General features: G+C 38.6%; 1 protein-coding gene across 1 annotated transcript in view; it reads right to left on the bottom strand.

The window, feature by feature from the left end:
- Nucleotides 1-4,532: 4,532 nt before the first annotated feature.
- Nucleotides 4,533-22,940, bottom strand: part of PARM1 (prostate androgen-regulated mucin-like protein 1) — an 81,034-nt gene continuing 62,626 nt past the window's right edge. Inside the window, exons 3-4 of the mRNA XM_075202127.1 lie at nt 21,877-21,955; nt 4,533-7,200 (exon numbers count right to left, since the gene is read on the bottom strand). Coding sequence (XP_075058228.1) covers nt 7,116-7,200; nt 21,877-21,955 — 164 coding nt within the window. The 3' untranslated portion in view covers nt 4,533-7,115. The remainder of the gene's footprint in view (nt 7,201-21,876; nt 21,956-22,940) is intronic.

The raw sequence follows: 22,940 nt of genomic DNA, 5'->3' as shown, positions 1-22,940 counted from the left end.
AAAAAGAACAGTGGATAATTTGCCCCAAGACCGTCATATAATGCCGTAAGCATCAGAATAAACCACGTAGAAGACTCACTTTTCACTTTTTGTCGGTCTGAGATGCGACCCTATGCATAGCGTAGGCATCTGTATACAAGGCAAGTGCATTTCCTGCCTCTGTGTTGGTGTAGCCCCCTTCCCAGTCCTCTACTTACTTCAGTTTTAAAAAACAATGGTGGTTATACAGGAATTGCTAACAAGCATTTGCTTGTGGCTGATATAGATGTGAGCAATTGCTCAACCAGCAATTCTTTCATATCTCAAGAAAAAGGCTAAGGAATCCCTTCAGGTTGGTGCTCTAACATCCTTTGACAGCTCCTAAACATCACCTCCACACTAACTTCCTTCCGACCCTTACCTCTTAGTGCAGTCATACCCTAAACCCCAAACAGCATAACCCTAACCCTTGCGCTCTCCGCAGAATACTCCTAAGCTCCCCTCAGTTTAGATCTCATTGTAGCAGCTCCCAGTCAACAAAACGCTGACAATGTAGCACTTAAGTAGCAAATACCACTTGACACATTCATACTTTGAAATGTATGAATAGATGCCTTTCATATAAAGTTTCAAAATATGAATGTATACCAGTTGCAGATTTTAAGGCCTGGTTTTGTAGATTCTGAATCTGTTGTACATCAGACATTTTCTTGTATGTTGCTTGCTGGATGGAAAGTTTCATATTACATTATTATCAGTAATGTTCTGTCTGCAGCACTTATATTGTGTGTTAGTATAGTTTATGGTTTTGGTTTAAAATATATGTTCAGACTGAAGAAATAAACCTTATTAGATAATTAACAAAGATTTTCTAGATTAATATATCACTTGGTGTTTCCTTTAAGGCCCCATACTTTATTATATGTTACCATCTACAACTGACTGTAAAATATGGTAACTTATAATTCTGCAACTTTGGGTTGAGGTCATTTAGGTTAGCACAGTGGAAATTTTATTTGGTGGAATATACTTTTCATAATAAGAAATCATGTGTAACATTTAAGTAATCATAGTGGAATTGTTATATGATTGAGAGTATTTCTTTCTTGGATAGATACTTACTGTATCAATACTTCTGCACCAAATTAAGATTCCTGAATGCCATATATGCAATACAGATATGCTCACATAAGTATAGTTATTGTTTTGGCTGTTCCAACTAATAAAGCTCTTTGAGTCCTGGTAGTGAATTCAATAGTCAATATAGTTGTATTTTTCATTCTTTTCCATGTCAATAGCTTCATCTTAAGAGCTATCTATCAATTCATATCATGTATTGAAACTAAGGCCAATTCAGAGCTAAGAGTTTCAGGTGCCGACAGAGAGATAGAGTGTTTGTGTGTGTGTTTGTGTGTGTGTGTGTGTGTGTGTGTGTGTGTGTGTGGCCATGGCATGTATTGGTATTGGCATGCCAGGAATAGTCCATTCAAAATTGATAAGATCATTTTCCATCATGCTCAAAAATCCAGTCTGTAAATGATCACTGACACAACCTGTGTGCAATCACCTGCCAATGGCACTAATAAGCCAACATGGTTTTCTAGCCGAATATTCAGACCTGTCCAAGTTACCCACCCAAGTGTCTGAGTGTTGTCAGCATTACATCTTTCTATAGAAAACAGTTTAATTGTATTTTTTGTGCATTTAAATAAATCAGGATATGCTAAAGATGGCATGGCCTTAAATATTATTTTAAAAAAAAATACATAGTCCATGAAAAAAATAAACAAAAATAGTTTATTATGGCCCAGCCAACAAGAGCAAACACTTAGTAGCAGATATAATATCCCTATAAACATTACTACGTGAAGCATAAGAGACAACAAAACTTGTGTTAGGTTTTCGAATATAATCTTGGATATTAGGATTGCTGACTTGAAGGGCCTCATTCTTCAAGAAATGCAAAACAAACATAATGTGCGCTTTTTTTAAAAATGCATGTACATAGGGTATTACACATGTTGTTATTAATCAAGGAGCAGATCTTTGGAGAGAAGGTGTTATACAATGCGTTTAGAAAAGGCTGAGTTTATAGACAATAGACAAAATGGAGGTTGATCTAGAAGTTACCATACTCGCAAGATGGCTGCCACTGTAAAATAATGTGATGATCATGATTGGGCAAAATGGCTCCTATGTGAGGTCTGTAATGCTAGCAGCTTCCATATGAATGGTATGTGAATAGTGAATAATGGCTGTTGCAAAACATGATTAAGTTTACAATACACATTTCGGACTTTGACTGAGATAAGTGATATGAAATAATAAGAGAATAAATGGTAGACATTTAATTGTGAGATAAATGAGAGTTTATAGTGTGAGACTATGACTTTGTTTAAGATTGGGGGTTATATTGTGAAATGGATGGAAGAGTGAAATGTGTTTTTGAATGCTTAAAATGAAGTTTAGCTTGAGAGCGTGCTACTCCTCCCCCTCGCCCTACACAGATACAATACAGTCACACACCTTTTGACAATAGGTAAAGCTGACTCTCACACACACAATTACAGCACACAATAGCTGGGGAACACACACACACCCAATAACTTGTATATTTATAAAATAGGCAATGAATGTAATGTATTGTATAAACATCTATGCCAGGGGTTGGCAACCTTTTTCTATCGGTGTGCCGGAAAAAATCTAGCCGAGCCCAGGTGTGCCATAAATTCATATTATGCCACAATAGTGCCCCAAAATCATATTATGCCACAGTAGTGCCCCCAAATCATATTATGCCACACAGTAGTGCACCCAATTCATATTATGCCACATAGTAGATCCCTCAGTTCTTAATACGCCACATAGTTGTGTCCCCAATTCAACTTATGCCTCATAGTTGTGCCCCCAATTCACATAGTAGTACCCTTAATTAATATTATGCCACAGAATAGCGACCACAATTTATATTATGCCTCATAGTAGATCCCCAGTTAATATTATGCCAAATAGTTGTGCCCCCTGTTCACATTATGCCAAAGTAATGCCTCAACTCATATTATACCACAGATAAGTGCCCCCAATTCACATTATGCCACAGTAATGCCCACAATTAACATTATGCCACACTAATGCCCACAATTCAAATTATGGTTCACATAAGTGCACCAATCACATTATGCCTCACATATATGCCACAATTCACATTATGATACACATAAGTACCCTCAATTCCTATTATGCCACAGTAATGCCTCCTATTCAAATTATGCCTCACATAAGTGTCCCCAATCAAATTATGCCTCACAAAGGTGTCTCCAATTAAAATTATTACATACATACGTGCCCCCAATTAATATAATGTCTCATTAGGCAGCTTACCCTCTCTTTCTGTCTCTCCTTGTACCCTCTCTCTCTGTCTCTATCTGTTCCCTCTCTCTCTCTTTGCCTCTTTGTCACTTCTCCCTGCCTCAACTCCAGGCTGTCACCCACACACACTATCTCACTCTCTCTCTGTGTATAGCCTCTCAGTATATCTCTCTCTGTCTCTCCCTGTGCCCTCTCTCTCTGTCTCTGTCACTCCCCCTGCCTCCACCCCACGCTGTCACCCACACAAACTCTCTCCACGTCCTGGTTGCTGTCACTTCCATTCCACTTACTGCTATATCCCACACTGATTCTACCAGTCGACCACTTTACCTTGTGCTGCCACACTGCCGGTTAGTGTACAGCTTATCTCTCTCTGCCTCTCCCTCAATAATAACTGGCAGGGAATTGGGGATGTAAGTGATACTGGGGACAGCACTTAATTGATAACTATTAATGCACTCACCTCCCATCCGCTCCTCAACGGTGCCCTTGAGAACTGCTGCGCATGCGCAGCAGTTCAATGTTAGCGATGTCCTGCAGTGACAGCCCGCCTGGCGTGCCGGACTAGAGGGCGCTGCATGCCATGTCGGGCACGTGTGCCGGGGGTTGCCGACCCCTGATCTATGCTATACCACCCATGTTAATAGAGCATACAAAACCTGTTGAGTTTTTATAAAATACTGTTATATATATTATAACACAGTATAACAGATATAAGCTTTACAATTAAGAATACAAAACATTTCAAATGAAGCTACATCTTCTGGGCAGTTTTTCTTGAAGATATAAACATAAGTTATAGAGATATTGGTCCTGTGGATTTAAGGGAATATAAGAACTATATTTCTTAGGTAAAATCAAAACTGCCTTAGAGAGGAGTTGATGGCAAAAGTCATAAATAGCGCTATTAAATGGGTTTCAACACATTCGCCAGACTATTAGGACCCATAGATATACCACCAAGAAAGACACCCTTTTACAATTGGCATTTATGTTGCTTAATGATTCAGGCCTAAAATGTTTTCTCCAAGGATAGCATGGCTCTCACAAAATGACCGATGTATACAACTACAGGGGCTGGGAGGTGACAGTAAAAAGTAGACATTAAGAAAAATAGACTTGGAGAATATGAGGCAAGTTGTAAGTAAACATTAGGGGAAGACAGAGTAATGTGCAGTAAGACAGAACCTTAAAAATTATTTTTTATTCATCTTCAGAATTTTGAACAAAGTTTCCATCCAATATACCAATGCTCCAGTAAAAGACAATGAATAGAGATTTTACATTTTAAGCCTCAACAATTTATTTGCTGAAATTGACAAACAAAAAATATACAGCCTGTGTAATATATACATGTCTTAGTTAAATCGTGCTGTGCTCCACGAGCAAGGACATCCAGTGTCTAAGGGTTATTTTTTAACATGGTTGATAAGAAATATTTCTTTGATGAATGTTGTTGTTGTTTTTAATATGATAATTCCAAAGTAGCAGATTAGATAAAAATAAATAGCTATAGCTACACATACACCTTGAATGCCAAAGGCACATGTTAGAAATGGAGTGCATCTGACTAGCAAATTCAAACAAATCCATATATTACCACTTCACACATTAAACGTATGCACCAAAACTAATGTGACAGGTGGGTAAGAAAAAAAAAATATATATATAAAACGATATATCAGGGTGGATTTTTGGCAAGTAGGTGAAACACAAAGAACATTAAAAATAAATGAACAATGCACTGTACCAATTTACACTGAGAACATGTCTTCATTTTTTGGTGCCCACAGTTGTTCCAATTTGACAAACTTCCTGAAGAATAAACTGCTCAGTGAGAGGATCTAAAGCAGTAAGTGCTGGAGTTTGAAACAAAGCATCGATATCAGATTCTAGTTTCATTCTCATTAGTGCATCGGTTAAAGTAATGTCACGGCATAGATTGGTTACAGGACCCATACTAAACTCTTAGCTTTCAACATTCATAAGGATAAAATAGGCCACAACCACTAACCTGCCGATTATCTTTGCACATGATCCCAATCAAACCATGCCCCTTTTACCTCTTGAATTTATTTAATTATGTCCCTAAATGAAATACCCGAAAAAGCCATACAATAGAATACTGTATGATACAATACTTCCAGTGTTAAATGTTCTTAAAGTGTTGTCATGTTAAAACAGTGTGCAAAAGGCCAACATTAAAGTGAGAAATGTGGTCCAGTGAGAAAAAGATAAGGCTAACATTAGGTACAAAACAAGGCCACAAGAAACTCCTCACAACACAGGATTTAAGTAGGTTTATACAGTAGGCAATATGCACCCTATTTCATAAATCTGTCACAATCAAGATCACTTTAGCCAACTTAATCCACGTTTCTTACAGTGGCACAAACTGTGTGTACATCACCTGACTATTTCTAATGCAACCTAATTTGATCATGTTTCTATTCTACCAGTCCTATTCAGTTTTTCATGCGGGCAGGCCACCTATATACTACAAATACATGCTCACAGGCAACATTCATTTCAAAATTATTATGGGAGAGTGAGTGATGACCATAGTTGCCAACTTATTTAAGTTGGCTTCCAGGAGCCTGCCGGGGGGAGGTGGACGTGATGGGGGCGGGGCTCCAAAATTTGCGACATTTTGGTCCCGCCCTCGTGACGTAATGACGCAAACGCATCATTTGACAGCAGGGGGCGTGGGCCAAACGCCGCGATTCACCGGTAATTGCGGCATTTGGACCTAATTCTGCCCACTTCACTAGGAAGTGGGCAGAATTCTCCAGATGCGGGAGATTGCCACACTCTCCCGGGAGTCCATGAGACTCTCGCGAAATGTGGGAGTCTCCCGGACATTCTGGGAGAGTTGGCAAGTATGGTGATGACACATAGGTAAACAGGGCCTGTATACTGAATGCATACAAATAACAGATCTGCATCAGATAAGTGGAGAATCTGCATCCACAGGAAAGTGTTGGCAAAACGCATCTGACCTACGTGCTACTGGTTGCTCGACCCTGTACTGTATGACTAAGGGACTAGAATATACTAGAATGAAGAGGAAAAAAACAAAATGTAAAATTTAGAAATGAAATGATAAAAGCAGTGAGGTAGAGTTCTTCAAATGGTGGTTTCAAAAGGGTCACTATGTCTGTAATCTGAAATGTCCTAATGTCTATTTCGGTCACTAGTTTCAAAATTTATTTTCAGCAAATATTCTCAAAAATTTGGTAAGAATAGTTTCTGATCTGTATAATCTTAAATACAGTTGCAATCTGGTTATAACAGTACTTCATTTAATGCAGGAAGCTTCTTTGGGTTGCCTAGAAAGTGCTTTTAATGTTTCCTAGAACACTTTAAATGAAAGGATACTTTATGTGTGCAAAACTGCTATTTAATGAAAAAATATATAATCAATCATTTTTATCTGATCTAAGGCCATTAGTTATTACATTTTTTGATTTATAATAACAATCTAACTGATTAAGTTTACTGGGGAGGTGGGGTGATGTTTAATGAAGTATGATGATTGATGATTAATTTCATTAGCTAGATGCATATTTTACAGAATAGTACATAAATATCACTTTGGTTTTCAGTTCATATTCATTACTTTGTTCAATGCACAGCAGACAAACAGCGTGATAGGTCATTTCAGCAGGCCTGAGAATTTAAAGGTAAAGCGTATTTGTTGGTCTGACCCAGCACAACAGTAATACAAACAACACAGTTTTGTTCTTCTTGAGCTTGAAATCCTTCATTCATGAGTCGTCATACAGAGGATTGTTGTAGTTTCCTAGGGATCCATAATCTTGGTCTTCTAGTAGTCTTCCATAGGATGAATGCCTGCAGAGCAATAAACGTGAAAAGTCAATAAAATTCCCACAACATATGGTAAACTGGGATGAACTACAGTATGTCACTAATGTTAACCCCAAAATAAGTCACATTTAAGGGCATAACTGTATCCAAAGCAAACTATGTAACTACTAAGCAGCCCAATAATGATGGGGGGCAGGCCCAGGGGCTGCACATGTTTCTAATGGTCCCCTCTGTGTAGCTTTATTAGGAATTAGCAGGAAAAAAGGAATGTACAGTATGTGTAGTTCAGATCACATGTCAGGCTTGTAAAGATTTAGGGCCTAATTCATTAAGGAATTTAGGCAAGAAATTTCTTACTTAATGTTCAAAAACATGTTAAAATGAAAGGGGTAAAAATTAGTTTTCTACTTTGCACATAAGTTAAATACTGGCTGTTTTTTCATGTAGCACACAAATACTTGATAGCTTATTTGTACACTGAAATTTAAAATTGATATTTGTATGCTAGATGAAAAAACAGCCAGTATCTAACTTATGTGCTAAATAGAAAACTCGTTTTCACTCCTTTCATTTTAACATGGTTTTGTCCAGGAGACTTAGGTAAGAAATTTCTTGCCTAAGTTCCTTAACGAATCAGGCCCCTTAGTTATTGTTATTATTATCATCATCATCATCATCAATTTGTTAGGCGCCACAAGGTTTCCGCAGCGCCGTACATAATACAAACAGGAGACCATACAGGGTGACATAGTACAGAGAGTTAGTTATTACATAATGATTAGGTATTGTTTTGGGACTCTCCACCCCTATTACTTTGTGGGGATGGAGAGTATAGTAGTATTGATTGATCTCCTTGGAGATCTCCCTTGGTAAAACAGGGTCCCTTCATGAGAACAGAAATATCTATATACTGCTGACATTTAAAAGAGCTTAATACCATGCTTATTTTATCAATATTACTCCAAAAACTTTGGGCAAACAATTATCTACTGGAAACAAAATAATATAGCAGTTTCCTGGACATCTATATGGCTAACAGATATAGTCTCAGTGATACTCTGAACTCAACTCCAGATAAAGCAAATTGTTACCTTGTAATATTGTTGTTGCTGTTATGTAATAATTGTAGTTTTATTTTTATTGCTTCAATATGAAAACACAATCATATCAACAAATAAAATATCCCCTTGTTTAACAAATACACATTGACAAGTAAGAAATTTCAAACACGTAGTTTAAAATAAGCCATTCCAGAATACCAGTCTCCTGGGTAAATCCATTTGTATGGCAGGCCTTATTGGTTTTTTATAGCATGACATGGACTTGTGTTGAAATAAAATATCTACCTACAGATGGCCTTTTGGAGACTTATTTGTTCTCCTAATTCTAGGCAGAGAATGTACAGCAATGACAAGCCAGATGTGGTGGTTAGAACTGTCTGGAAATGTGTCATAAGACGGAGAGACTGATGCAAAAATCTTCCCTCCTCAATCAGACTTCAAAATCAAAAGAGACTGTCATTGGCACAATCCCTCTTTATAGAATTAGCCAACTTTTAGCCTTCACTAATTGTCCATACCATGAACACAGCAATAAATGTGGGTACTTAATAGCTAACAATAAACATAAATGAGTTTAAAGCTGATGCTACATCACTGACAAAAACACTCATACATGTTGTCTGGTATGCTCTAGCCCTTTTATTATTGCTTTTCAAAATGCTGTGCGGAATGTTCGGGAGACTCACGAATTTCTGGGAGAGCGGGTCAACCTCCCATTTCCTGGCCCTTCATTAGTTAAGTGGTGGGGGGGGGGCCTCAGGATGCAATTTACGTGTCATTGTGGGCTCGACCCCAGCTGTAATAGGCTATAAAGTGTGATGCCAGTGTAGAGGGCGCAATTCGACTAGCCCTACCTCCACATGCCCACCTCCCTCCTGATCTCCCAGAGCACTACTTGCCAAAGTTGGCAAATATATCCTTAATGTACTTGCTCTTCCAGTTTAAACTGTCAAGTCTACTTTGAGAACCTCCTTAGAGGTGTAACTTAATAATATGTTTAACGCAAAACCGAATCCACCTCTAAGATGTGTGGTTTGCTTGCTTCTCCAAGCCCTCCTTGCATTGCATATAAAAGTGAACTCCCATGATCAACCTCTCCTAGCACAAGGGGCAACAAGTTTAAGATATGCTCAACTCAAAATACTAGTGCAAGTTGTGTGCATGCGCAGTGTGACAAATTCTACGCAAGTCACAGTTTTACCTGCTACAAATGGAATTACGTCCAAAAGAGCTTTTATCAATAATGTAGAAGTTAGACAATTAAAACAAATGTGTAATTGGTTGTTAGGGTTACTACATATGTCCACTTTGCAAGTAAGTAATCTGCAGATTGCTGCAGGTCTAATTTTCTCAGTTTTGTTTTGATTGCATGAATATATCTCTTAAGAGCATTTGGCTCTCACAGCAAGTCATCTAATCCTTTCTCATTTGACTATTAATCCATTTCCTTATAGTTTGTTCATTTTGTAAATGTAATTATATATGCAATATGTCACAGCTGAATTTCCAGGTTAGATAGCTATCTATTAACATGCCAGCCTAAATGCTGACTACAGAAGTGTTGAAGTGCTACATTGTAATCAGAACAGGCAGGCCAAGGTTTTGCTTTTGCAACTACTGATGTAACTGATGAATATCAGTTGTTTATATATAAAGCGCCACTAATTTTGCAGCGCTGTACAAAGAACTCACTCACATCAGTCCCTGCTCCATTGGACCTTACAGTCTAAAATCCCCCACATACACACAAACAGACTGACAGAGACTAAGCTCAAATTAAAATCAGCCAATTAACCTACTAGTATGTTTTTGGAGTGTGGGAGGAAAACAGGGAGAACATACAAACTCCACAAAGATAAAGCCATGGTCGGGAATTAAACTCATGACCCCAGTGCTATGAAGTAGAAATGCTAACCACTATGCCACCATGCTACCCTTATGTAATATTCTACAGATCTGTGTTTCTAAGTTATTACCATACCATTTTATGTGTACAAAATTGGACAATTATGTTATACTTTGCTTTTGTGAAAACTGCCTCCTATGTAATATAATTAGTGGAAAATTAAAACCTATTGTCCAGTGTATGGCCAATATAGTGGTTAAAATGTTGCCTCTCCTAAAAGTGGTGTTACACAACCGACAAAACCCTAGGCAAAAGAAATGTAGCATTTCCCAGTCTAATATTATTATTAGCATGTATTTATATAGAATTTGCATACTCCACATGTAAATAGAAATAAGGGACCCTGCTAGCACGCTTAGATGCCATAGATTCCATATAGGTGACATTTCAGGGAATGCTTAAAAGTGTTGGAGGGAATGCCAGCGGGTGTTGGCAGCCCAAAAAAAGTGATATATTATATATGGAGATTTTTTGAGACATATGCTGGTGCAGATTTAAAATTAATTTGTAGGTTAGTAGTAAGTGGTAGTAGTTTATTTTAGACTTTGTAAAGTTCTGGCAACCAATGTAGGGACTGGCAGAGTGGAGCAGCTGAAGAATGTTTGGCAAGACAAATTAGTCTAGCGCTGCATTAAAAATGGATTGTAGACATGAAAGTCTGGTTAGGGAAAGACCAGTTGGAAGGTAAATTAAATAGTTAAAGTGTTTATAGAGTCTTGTGTGAAATATGTGCCTACTCTAGAGATTATAATTATCATTAATTTAGTTCTACTAAATGATATCTAGAATCTGATTGGTTGCTATCGGCAACATCTTCACTTTTTTAAACCTACAGTTAAGTAAATATACCCCTGAGTTTGAGGTGCTGAGATGGCAATCAATTTGAAATGGCAGACAGACATTTAGTAATCTGGGACAGCACAGATGGTGAAAGATCCAGAGAGGACAGATTCATTTGGGTGTCATCCACTTGGAGGTAATACTGAAAGCCAGAGAAAAGTGTTGGTTTCCAAGAAAAGTGGTATAGATAAAGAAGAGCAGAGTTCTTAGAACTGAGCCTAATGATACTCTAATTGATAAAGGAGAAGAGTTGGATCCAGAGAAACAAACACTGAAATAGTAATATAATAGGTAAGATGAGAACCAGGATAGGACAATGACCTGAAGATTTATGGATTTAACTTGTATGCAACATAGAGGTCAATGAGAATTACAAGAAACTAGTGGATATAAGATTTAGCAGTGATCAAATCACTGACCACCTAGTTAGTGCAGTCTCTGCGGAGTGATTAGGTAAAAAGTCTCATTGAAGTGGGTCCAATAGGTTGTTTGAGAAAAGAATGCGCGTGGGATGAAAGTAGGAAAGCCTCTCTAAAAGCTTAGAAACTTATAAGAGTTGAGAGATGGGACAGAATCAGAAAGGGATTTTGATTTTAGAATTAGTTTTTTCAGAATAGGAATGATTACTGCAATGCTTGGCAAATGATGAAGTTTGTTCAGTTTGCAATGTTCAGGGCATTTCAGTAGAAGTGGTATATACTAGGAGAGTTTATTTGAGGAAGTCATCAGACATGCAAGACTTTCGCCAATGACATTCCAGTTTGCAGGAGAGATTTTAATTACAGCATGTTTCCTTTGTTTGACACAGCTGAGGTCATGGCTGACATCGGGATGAAACAGTACCAGGAGAAACTTAATTAAAGGTTAATTTTGCTAGTATGAGATTAGGATGTGGGTCCCCCAGATCAACGTAGGAGAATGTAGAAATTTGGGAAAGAGGTGAACAATTGTTGAAAATTAATAGAACTTCTATAAGTACAAGAAGTCTTGGTTGAGTTAGAGTACACAGAGGTTAAACTGGTGGAAGAGTGATTTCAGATGATCAGGTGATGATGTGAAAGAGGGGAAAGAGTGTTAAAGAAATCAGAAACGGAATAAAGTTGAGAGAAAACAAAATCAGGCAATCATGATGATTAGGAGAGTTGTTCCATTGGGAGAAGTGGAGAGAGAAGACTAGAAGAGTAGTTTGCAAGTAGGAGTAGAATGTTGATCATCAATTGGGATGTTGAAATCACCCACGATGATGGTAGGGATGTCATAGTATAAAAAATGAAGGCATCAAGGAATTACTGGGGTAAATCAGGAGGAATATAGTTGTTATGTACTTGCCCTTAGTTTTGCCCTCATTCAAGATGGCCGTGATTGCATCATGAAGTTTCCATCTTGGATCTCTGTTATGAACTTGCCCTTACAATAGCCCTTATCCAAGATGGCCGGGACTGTCTCATGAAGATTCCATCTTGGATCCCATTTCCTGTTTGGGCCTAGAAAAGGCACTTCCTGTTATGAAGCCTTTGCACGAGTATTGTGTTTGTCTCTGAACCAGATGCTTCCACAGAACCTTGCCTCCTTGTGATTTGGACTACAAGTACTTGATACTTCCACCAGACCTTTAACCTCTTGTTACTTTGGACTTTATTTGTTGGACACTGGAGATTTATTTGTATACCAAAATAAATCCTTTTGAATTCAGAAATACCTGGCTATTGGGCTCGTTTGTGATACCAGAATCGTGACAGGATACTCGTGCCCAAAATGACGGAGCCCGCCGGGTCAGAACCATCTGCTTTACAGCGACTTGCGGATCTGAGTTTCCACATGCATTCTGCTTCAAGACAGCTACAGGAATTTCATGCAAAATTTCAAGAACTGGAGACCCAGTGTACAAATAATTTTCAACAGCAAAATCAACACGTAACGGAGTTGCAAATAAATGTTCATGAACTCAAAGATCAAATAGCGCTACAAAATGGAGTTATTACAGAACTACAGGTGCGGCTTCAAGAAGTTAATGCTGTAGCACCTTCAGCTGCAGTACATCAGCCCACACTCCCACTACCTCCGGCCCGATTCTCAGGTGATCGTAAAAAATACAGAGGTTTTATTAATCAATGTAATATGCATTTTGATTTACATCCTACTTATTTTTTGACTGATGTACAGAAAGTACGTTGTATTCTTTTATTGTTGAAAGATGATGCCTTGGCATGGGCTTCTCCTTTGATAGAAGCAAAAAGTCCCATATTACAAAATCTTTCTAATTTTATGGATGCAATGAACCAGATATTTGATGATCCAAATCGAAGTGCTACTGCTGAGTCAGTTTTATTAAAAATGCGTCAGGGAAGACGTTCAGTGGCTGAATACACCTCTGATTTCCGAAGATGGATTTTGGACACTGATTGGAATTCGGCAGCTAAGCTGTCTGTTTATCGAAAGGGGTTATCTGAGTTCATTAAAGATGAATTATCTAGAGCTGATGCACCCACTGAATTTGAAGCCTTTGTTAAACATTGTATTCGTATTGATGCTCGTCAAATGGAGAGGAAACAAGATAGATGGGGTTCCATGTGGACTCGTCCTAATTATCCAGAACCAGCAATATCAAATTACTCTGGAACTCCTGCAACACAACAAATTGAGGAGTCTGAGCCAATGCAAATAGATACCATTCGCAAACAGATTTCTATTGAAAGAAGAGATCAACGACGACAAGAAAATCTCTGCTTGTATTGTGGTAAATCTGGACATTATGTTTCTAATTGTTCTCAACGACCTCGCAAGACAGTTGCTACATTAATGGAACCTAAAGACTCGGACCAGGAATCTATTATTTCATGCTGCTCACATCAACTGAATGCTATTATTCCTCAAATCTCTTCACTGTCTACATTGGAGAGAGAGAACAGAAGAATAAAGAATCATTTTTCAATACCAATACAACTTAAGATAAACTCTCAACTTATTTCAACCATGGCAATGCTGGATTCAGGAGCCAATGGTAATTTCATGGATATAGATTTTGCTAAACAAAACCATATAGTATTTCAAGAAAGAAAGACCCCTGTATTGATGGAGACAGTTGATGGGTCCCCTCTGAATTCTGGTCCCATCACACATGAGACAGAACTTATGTCCTTGATGATAGAACCCAATCATAAGGAGGAACTCACTTTTTTTCTCATCTCTTCTCCAAATTTTCCCATAATTTTGGGTCTCCCTTGGTTCACTAACAATAATCCAGCCATTAACTGGGAGTCTCAAACCCTATCGTTTCAAGATACTATCAGTGTGGTCCCTCTTGTACAAAAAGAGAATCAGACCTCAGTGTCCCCCTCTTCTGTGGAGGAACAATTGCCTGTTCAATATCAGGATTTTGCAGATATCTGTAACAAACAAAATGCTGACAAATTACCACCCCATCGACCATATGATTGTCCCATTGACCTATTACCCGGGGCTGCTATTCCTTTTGGTCGGATTTATTCATTAGCTGATCCTGAATTAAAGACACTAAAGACTTACCTGGAGGAAAATGAAACTAAAGGTTTTATACGTCCTTCAAAATCTCCAGCAGGGGCTCCTATTTTTTTTGTAAAAAATAAAGATGGATCTTTGCGGCCATGCATTGATTATAGAGAATTAAATAAAGTTACTATAAAGAACAGACATCCACTTCCTCTCATTCCAGAATTATTGGAAAGACTGCAGACAGCAAGTATTTTTACAAAGCTTGATTTAAGAGGAGCGTACAACTTAATACGCATTCGACCAGGTGATGAATGGAAAACGGCTTTTCGAACAAAGTATGGACATTATGAGTACCTCGTGATGCCGTTCGGGTTATGTAATGCCCCTGCTACTTTCCAACATTTTATAAATGATGTCTTTCGAGATTTGCTTGATCTGTTCATTATTGTATATCTTGATGATATCCTTATCTTTTCTAATTCTTTACCAGAACATCAAGAACATGTTCGAATTATTTTACAACGGCTACGTATAAACCAATTATACATCAAGTTGGAGAAATGCGAATTCCATCGTACTCAAATAAAATTTTTGGGTTACATTATATCCCCTCAAGGACTGTGTATGGATCCCTGTAAAGTGCATGCTGTGGTAGATTGGCCCATACCTAAAAACATCAAAGATGTGCAACGATTTATGGGCTTTGCTAATTTCTATCGACGTTTTATAAAGGACTTTTCTGGAATTGCTGCCCCCATTACTCAGCTCACAAAAAAGGTTTCCTCCTTTCAGTGGTCACCAGCAGCTGATAAAGCTTTTTCCATTTTGAAAACTAAGTTCACGTCAGCTCCTATATTAATTCATCCTGATCCTACACTCCCATTTGTTTTGGAAACTGATGCATCAGATTCAGCTATAGGAGCAGTAATTTCACAAAGAGTAGGAGAAAAAATGTTACTTCATCCCTGTGCTTTTTATTCAAGGCAAATGACTGCTCCTGAAAGAAACTATGATGTGGGAAATAAAGAACTTCTTGCCATTATAGCTGCTTTTTCAGAATGGAGACATCTTTTAGAAGGTGCAAAGCATCAAGTGATAGTCCTCACCGATCACCGGAATTTGGAATTCCTTAAATCAGTAAAAAATTATCTCCCCGACAAGCTCGATGGGCTCTCTTTTTAAGCCGTTTTGATTACCTAATTTCCTATAGACCTGGATCGAAGAATGGAAAAGCCGATGCCCTCTCAAGAGCTTATGCGGAGAATCCTCAACAGGTAAAGCCTGTTCAAACAATAATTCCTGATTCAAATTTTTTGGGGGTTATTTGTACAACGGAGTTATTAACAGAGATCAAGAATGGATATGATATGGATTCTACCCTCATGAATCCTCCAAAAAATGTTAAATTATCTTATGACAACAGAGTCTGGCATATGGCACATCAACTATACGTTCCAGAAAAAGCACGGTTAAAGGTCATGCAACTATTCCATGACTCTAAATTAGCAGGCCATAAAGGACTTCAGAAAACTCAAGAACTGTTAAGCCGTTCATTCTGGTGGCCCAACTATAAGGAAGATATAGCAAAATATGTATCCTCTTGTACAACGTGTGCCAGATTTAAGACTCCTCGTGCTTCTCCTTTTGGACTACTACAACCTTTGCCAATACCTACACGTCCATGGGATTCCATTTCCATGGATTTTATTGTAGAACTTCCGAGATCTAAGAATATGACCACTATCTTTGTGGTAATTGACAGACTGACAAAGATGGCTCACTTTATACCCTGCCAGGGTACTCCTACAGCAAAAGAAACAGCTGACTTACTTATAAAAGAAGTTTTTCGTTTGCATGGCGTTCCTAACGATGTGGTGTCAGACCGAGGCGTTCAATTCACATCACGATTTTGGAAACAGTTTTGCAAATCCCTTGGCATTGTGGTGAACTTGTCCACTGCATTTCATCCACAGTCAAATGGACAAACGGAGCGAACAAACCAAACACTTGAGCAATATCTCAGATGTTATATTTGTCACCTACAGGATGATTGGGTTGATATCCTCCCCATGGCTGAGTTTGCATACAATAATTCTCAACATTCGTCTACAAGATTTAGCCCTTTCTATGCTAATCTAGGATATCATCCAAATATTTGTCCCAATCTACCTTGTGACTCTCCAATTCCTGCTGTGGAAGATAGACTGATTATTATGCAAAATAATCTTGAATTATTAAAAGAGACTTTGAAAACTGCTCAAGAAAGATATAAACGTGATGCTGACAGATCACGAAGGGCTGCTCCAACTTTTAGTATTGGTGATGAAGTATGGTTGTCAACTAGACATTTAAGAATGAAGGTACCATCTGCTAAGTTGGGAAGTAAGTTTATTGGTCCATATAAGATCATTGCACAGATTAGTTCAGTGGCTTTTAGATTGGATCTTCCTGATTCCATGAAGGTACATCCTGTTTTTCATGTATCATTACTAAAACCTTCAGTTAAGAATCCATTTCCTGGTCGCTCTTTGCCTCCTCCTGAGCCAATTCAAGTTGATGAGCATGAGGAATTTATTGTCGAAAAGATCCTGGACTCTCGTATGTTTCGAAACCAATTACAGTATCTGCTACGTTGGCAGGGTTATGGGCCAGAAGATGACTCTTGGCAATCTGCAAAGGATGTTCATGCCCCACTTTTGGTAAAAGCATTTCATAGACAGCATCCTGGGAAACCTGGTCCTAAGTCGTCCAGAGGACGTCGTTGAGAAGGGGGCATCCTGTTATGTACTTGCCCTTAGTTTTGCCCTCATTCAAGATGGCCGTGATTGCATCATGAAGTTTCCATCTTGGATCTCTGTTATGAACTTGCCCTTACAATAGCCCTTATCCAAGATGGCCGGGACTGTCTCATGAAGATTCCATCTTGGATCCCATTTCCTGTTTGGGCCTAGAAAAGGCACTTCCTGTTATGAAGCCTTTGCACGAGTATTGTGTTTGTCTCTGAACCAGATGCTTCCACAGAACCTTGCCTCCTTGTGATTTGGACTACAAGTACTTGATACTTCCACCAGACCTTTAACCTCTTGTTACTTTGGACTTTATTTGTTGGACACTGGAGATTTATTTGTATACCAAAATAAATCCTTTTGAATTCAGAAATACCTGGCTATTGGGCTCGTTTGTGATACCAGAATCGTGACAATAGTTCACAGCAACATGGAAAGAAAAGGGTCTGGAAATCTGATTATTAAGCACTTCAGAATATTTCAAATAGACTGAAGAAATATGGGCAAGAACTTTGAATGTGCAGAGTGGGAAAATGAACAGTCCAATCCCTCCTTCTTGTCTGCTTCCAGGCTTGAAGTTGTGGGTAAAGCAGAGACCAGTTTGTGAGAGGGTTGCAGGTGGACCAATGTCTGATATTGTGAGCGTGTTTTAGAAGAGGTCATGGATGCCTGATAATTTGTTATAGACAAAAGGGGCATTTCTATTAGTTGCGAGTTGCCTCACACGTCATTTTTGTGTGTAATGTAAGAAAGTGCAATTCAATTACAAGTCCCACAGTTCTGGGGCCTGATTCCTTAAGGATCTTAAATGAAGAGGTATCTTATTTCAGTCTCCTGAACAAAACCATGTTACAATGCAAGGGGTGCAAACTAGTTTTCTGTTTTGCACATAAGTTAAATACTGACTGTTTTTTCATGTAGCACAAAGATACAAAGATACTCTCCTGATCTCTTACCATCTCTATTGGCCCACGTTACTGACTGTTTTTATGCCAGTTCATCTTAGATGTCCTCTTGCTAACTCGAACTCAATCTTTCAGAAACTTAATAACATTCTCCCCCCTACGAACAGAAGTTACCTGATATTTCTATTTCTGTTGACAACATGACAATAAGTCCTACCACACAAGCTCGTTGCCTAGGTGTGATCCTTCACTCAGAACTATCCTTTGTTCCCCACATCAACTCTATATCTAAATCATGTTAAATACATCTAAATAACATTATCAGAATACGCACATATCTCGCACAGGACACTGCAAAAACTTTAATTCATGCACTCATCATCTCTCACATTGATTATTGCAATTCCCTCCTTACTGGTCTTCCCCAAATCAGACTCTCACCCCTACAATCTATTTTGCACATAGCGGATAGATTGATTTTACTTCCAAATTGTTTGTCCACTGCTGATCCACTATGTCAGTCTCTACATTAGTTGCCTGTTTTTCCACCCAATCCAATATAAAATACTTCTACTAACATACAAGGACAACAACAAAAATGCATCTCCTCACTTGTCTCAAAATATCTCCCTACTCGACACCGCCGTTCTGCACAAGATCTGAGTCTCTCATCCACAGTCATTACCTGCCCCATTGCAGGACTTCTTTCGGGCTGCACCCACTCTATGGAATTCCCCCCCTTGCACAATAAGACTTTCCTCTACGCTTTAAGCGTTCTCCGAAGACCCACCTCTTCAAGTACACTTATAGAATTCCTCAACCATCCACTTAGCATCCCTAGGTTACTCTATTACTACCCTTCACACAAAACAACACTATGACCAACATTGCTGTGTGACTGGATCATATAGCCCACTAAGCCCATTTTACCTTTGCAATTTCACAGGACCATTATGCAATATGTAGCACTCAACCTCATGTATCAAACTCCCATTGTCCCATAGATTGTAAACTTGCAAGCAGGGCCTTCCTACTTGTCTGTCTGTATTACCCAGTATTGTTTTATTATTGTGTTTGTTCCCAATTGTAAAGCGCTATGGAATTTGCTGTCACTATATAAACAAATAAATTATATGATATTTGCAGTAATTTAATTAACACTGCTTTGGATACTTTGCTTCACACATTATAAGCAGTGCAAACAGTTTTGAGATAAGATTCACTTCCCTTCCAAAGTTCCAATAACAGCTAATAATAGTATGAAATAACTAAAATAGTCTAAAGTACAGGAGGATTAGTTTAGTGAACTGATATGTACCAACTTCCCAGTTTAGCTCAGTGTTTACTGTTGGTTATGCAGAAACAAAGTGGTATTACTGCCCTCTTCATATACACAGCAAGCAGCAACTATATAATTCTGATTGCTGTTATATACAAAAAGAAACATAAATATTCATTGTCAAAATCCTTAGACTAAAGGGATATAGTTCTTAAAAAAAACAAAGTGCATACAGTGGACTGAAAAAGCATTCAACCTCCAAAAAGTCAACAGATTTGTCTGTATTACGAATATAACACTTACACAGATTGATCCAGACAGTAACTTTATTGCATTCCGTAGACTCTTTAAGTAAATTTTCAAACTCATAATTCATGGATAAAAGACCCCCTAATTCAAATAACATTGGTCATACTGTGAATCTAAAGGAAAGCTGTGAAATTGAAGACCAAAGAGCATTCTCTTGAAAATGAAGGCTAAATGATAGAAAGGCACAAGCTAGGAAAAGGCTACAAATTAATATCCAAGTGCTTGGTTAACCCAGTGAGCACCGTTGGATCTGAGGAAATGGAAACTACATAATACCACACAGACACTGCTTAGACAAGGCTGTCCCTCCAAGCTCAGCGTCAGAACAAGAAGGAGACTTGTGAGGGAAGTCACAGAGAAGCAAACTATCCCTTTAAAGGAGCTACAGAGTTCAGTGTCCTGAGACTGGAGTGAAGGGACACCAGTCAACCATATTAAGAGCTCTGCATACAACTGACCTGTATGGAACGGTGGCTAAAAAGTAGTCATTACCAAAGAAAAACCACATCAAAACACATTAGTAGTTTGCCAGAGAACATCAAAGTGACCCAGCTACAATGTGGTATACAGTTTTGTGGTCAGAGGAGATAAAAATTTAGTCTTTTAGCTCCAATTCAAAACGCTATGTGTGGCGCAAACTTAACACTGCCCATTCATCAGCAAACACTAACCCCACAGTGAAGTATGGAGGTCTGGGCATCTTGTTAAAATTGAAGGACAAATGGATGGTGCAAAATACAGGGCAGTGATCCCAAACACAAGGCCAAAGCAACACTGGCATGTTTGAAAAACAAAAAGGTTCTACAATGGTCAGGTCAAAGGGTTACTTAAAGAAACTTTTTTTTTTAATGTGTAGAAGTTTATAGATAGAACTTTTAACTTATTGATCTCTATTTAAATAAAATTATTTAAATAGTATAATCTTATACTTCCTTCTTTATTGATATATATATCTTAATTGAGAGCTGCATATGAAAATGAGGTCTAAGAGTTATTATTGTTATTATTATTATTATTATTATTATTAATCTTTATTTATGAGGTTTGCAGCGACTTACAGAGGGCAAACAACAAGACAGTACATGGTATAACAGTACAATACAGTAAACAAATAACACTACAACTCACAACATAGCTACTGGTAGTCTGCAAAACAAAAATACATAGGTAATGAGAAACAGGAGGGAAGAGGGCCCTGCTCACTAGAGTTTGCAAACTAAAGGGAAAGTGGCAGACAAACGATTGACACGTGGGGTGAGTCAATGTAAGTGGATCTGAGGACAATAAGCAAGAGAGGTAGAGATGGAGGATTAAAGAGGGTGAGGTATACTACATGGTGAAATGGTTAAGTGGAGGACTGGTAGGTTTTTCTAGACAGGTGTATTTTCAATGAACCTTATACAGGCTAGGGAATAGTATGATGGAACAAGGGAGATCATTCCAGTAGTGGGGAGCAGCATGGGAGAAATCTTGGATAAGGAAGTGAGAAGTGGTTACAGAGGGGAGGGGTCATTGGCCAACCAGAGAGGGCAGCAGGGAATATGTGTGGAGATGAAGTTGGAGATGTTAGGGAGCAATAGAGTTGGACAAGACCTTGCATGTGAGGGTGAGGAGTTTGAAGAGGATTATGTAGGGGAAGGGGAGCCAGTGTAAAGTGTGGCAGAGAAGGGAGACCGATGTGGAGTGGCGAGACATGAAGTCTAGCAGCAGCATTATGTATAGATCGAAGAGGAGCGACATGGGAGTGAGGTAGGTCAGTAAGGAGAATATTACAATAGTCGAGATGAGAAATGATCATTAAGTGGATAAGAGTTTGGTGGCATCCTGGGAGAGTAAGGGTCTTATATGGGCAGTACTGCGGAGCTGGAAGCGGCATGATTGGGCAAGAGATTGAATGTGAGGGCAAAGGAGATGGAGGATTCAAGAATGACACCTAGGCAGTGGAGTTGGGGAACAGAGGAGATAGTAGTGTTGTCAATAGTGCTAGAGAGGCCAGGACGGGAGGAGACTCTTGACGGAGGGAAGACAATGAGTTCAGTTTTGGCCATGTTAAGTTTGAGAAAGCACAGGGACATGGCAGTGAGGCAACTGGACACCTGATAGAGGAGGGAAATTATGCCTGAAACTATATCAAGACACTTACCTAATCTTCCAGAATGCTGCTCCTCCAAATATTAATAAGACGAGGACAATGACAATTACTGTAATGGCAGCAACACTTCCTGTACAAAAATGGAAAACAAGAGAACACTGATTAAATTACTTGTCACTTACACACAACTACACATTAAACAGATATTTGAAGAGACAACACATATCTAAACACATGTTATATTTTGACTGTGTGCTACCAGAAGGGGATTGGGTGGGTACAAAACATCCAGTCCAGATGGAGCACCAGCCCATCTGACCCCATCTGCCATGTTAAATGATGGGCAAAGTGATTGCATGGACCAATGGCTTCCTATGGGTTCCCAATGTCACACCACTGCACGAGCAACCATGACTTTTGCTTAAGCCGTGTGTGCAGCCAGGGGAAGGGGGCTGCCCAGTCACACACCCTGAATCTGTGTATACGGCCTGGGGTGGGGCAACAAAAATCTGCACTGTGACCCGTGAAACAATTGGCAACCCAGTGTATTACAGCTATACAATTTTCTCTACATTCACCCTTTTAGATATTGGCATGAAGATAGCCATGTTTTTGACAGCTATGAATACTTATGAGTATTAATTGGACACAGAATAGCACATAAATAAATGATGATGAACTGGTAGGAGCATGGTCAGTGTGATCCTGAAAATACTGTCCCATTATCAATCTGCCAGACTTCAGAACATTGCTGTGAATAATTGCTACGAAAAATCACATGAGATCAGTGTCACTGGAACTTCTGCCCATATCAACAGTTAAGTTAATTAGTGCCTCGTACCCACTGACACTAATGTGTTTTATTACAGTTTTTAACACTAGTAAAACAAATATAAATTGTAAAGATCCACTGCAATAACAGTCACAGACAACAGGTGTCACTGTACCATCAATAAAGACAGTCATATATATATATATATATATATATATATATATATATATATATATAAATAAAAGGCTAATGCTGCTCCTCACCTTTATAAATCATACTTGCCAACCTTTCATTAATGCTTTCCGGGGGATCCCGGGGAGAGTTTGGCTTGTGGGGGTGGCAC

This window comes from Mixophyes fleayi, chromosome 1 (genome assembly GCF_038048845.1).
Source record: "Mixophyes fleayi isolate aMixFle1 chromosome 1, aMixFle1.hap1, whole genome shotgun sequence".
NCBI classification, from domain to species: Eukaryota; Metazoa; Chordata; class Amphibia; order Anura; family Limnodynastidae; genus Mixophyes; species Mixophyes fleayi.
Note: the sequence above shows the minus strand (reverse complement) of the source record. Positions and strands in the feature narration are given on the sequence as shown.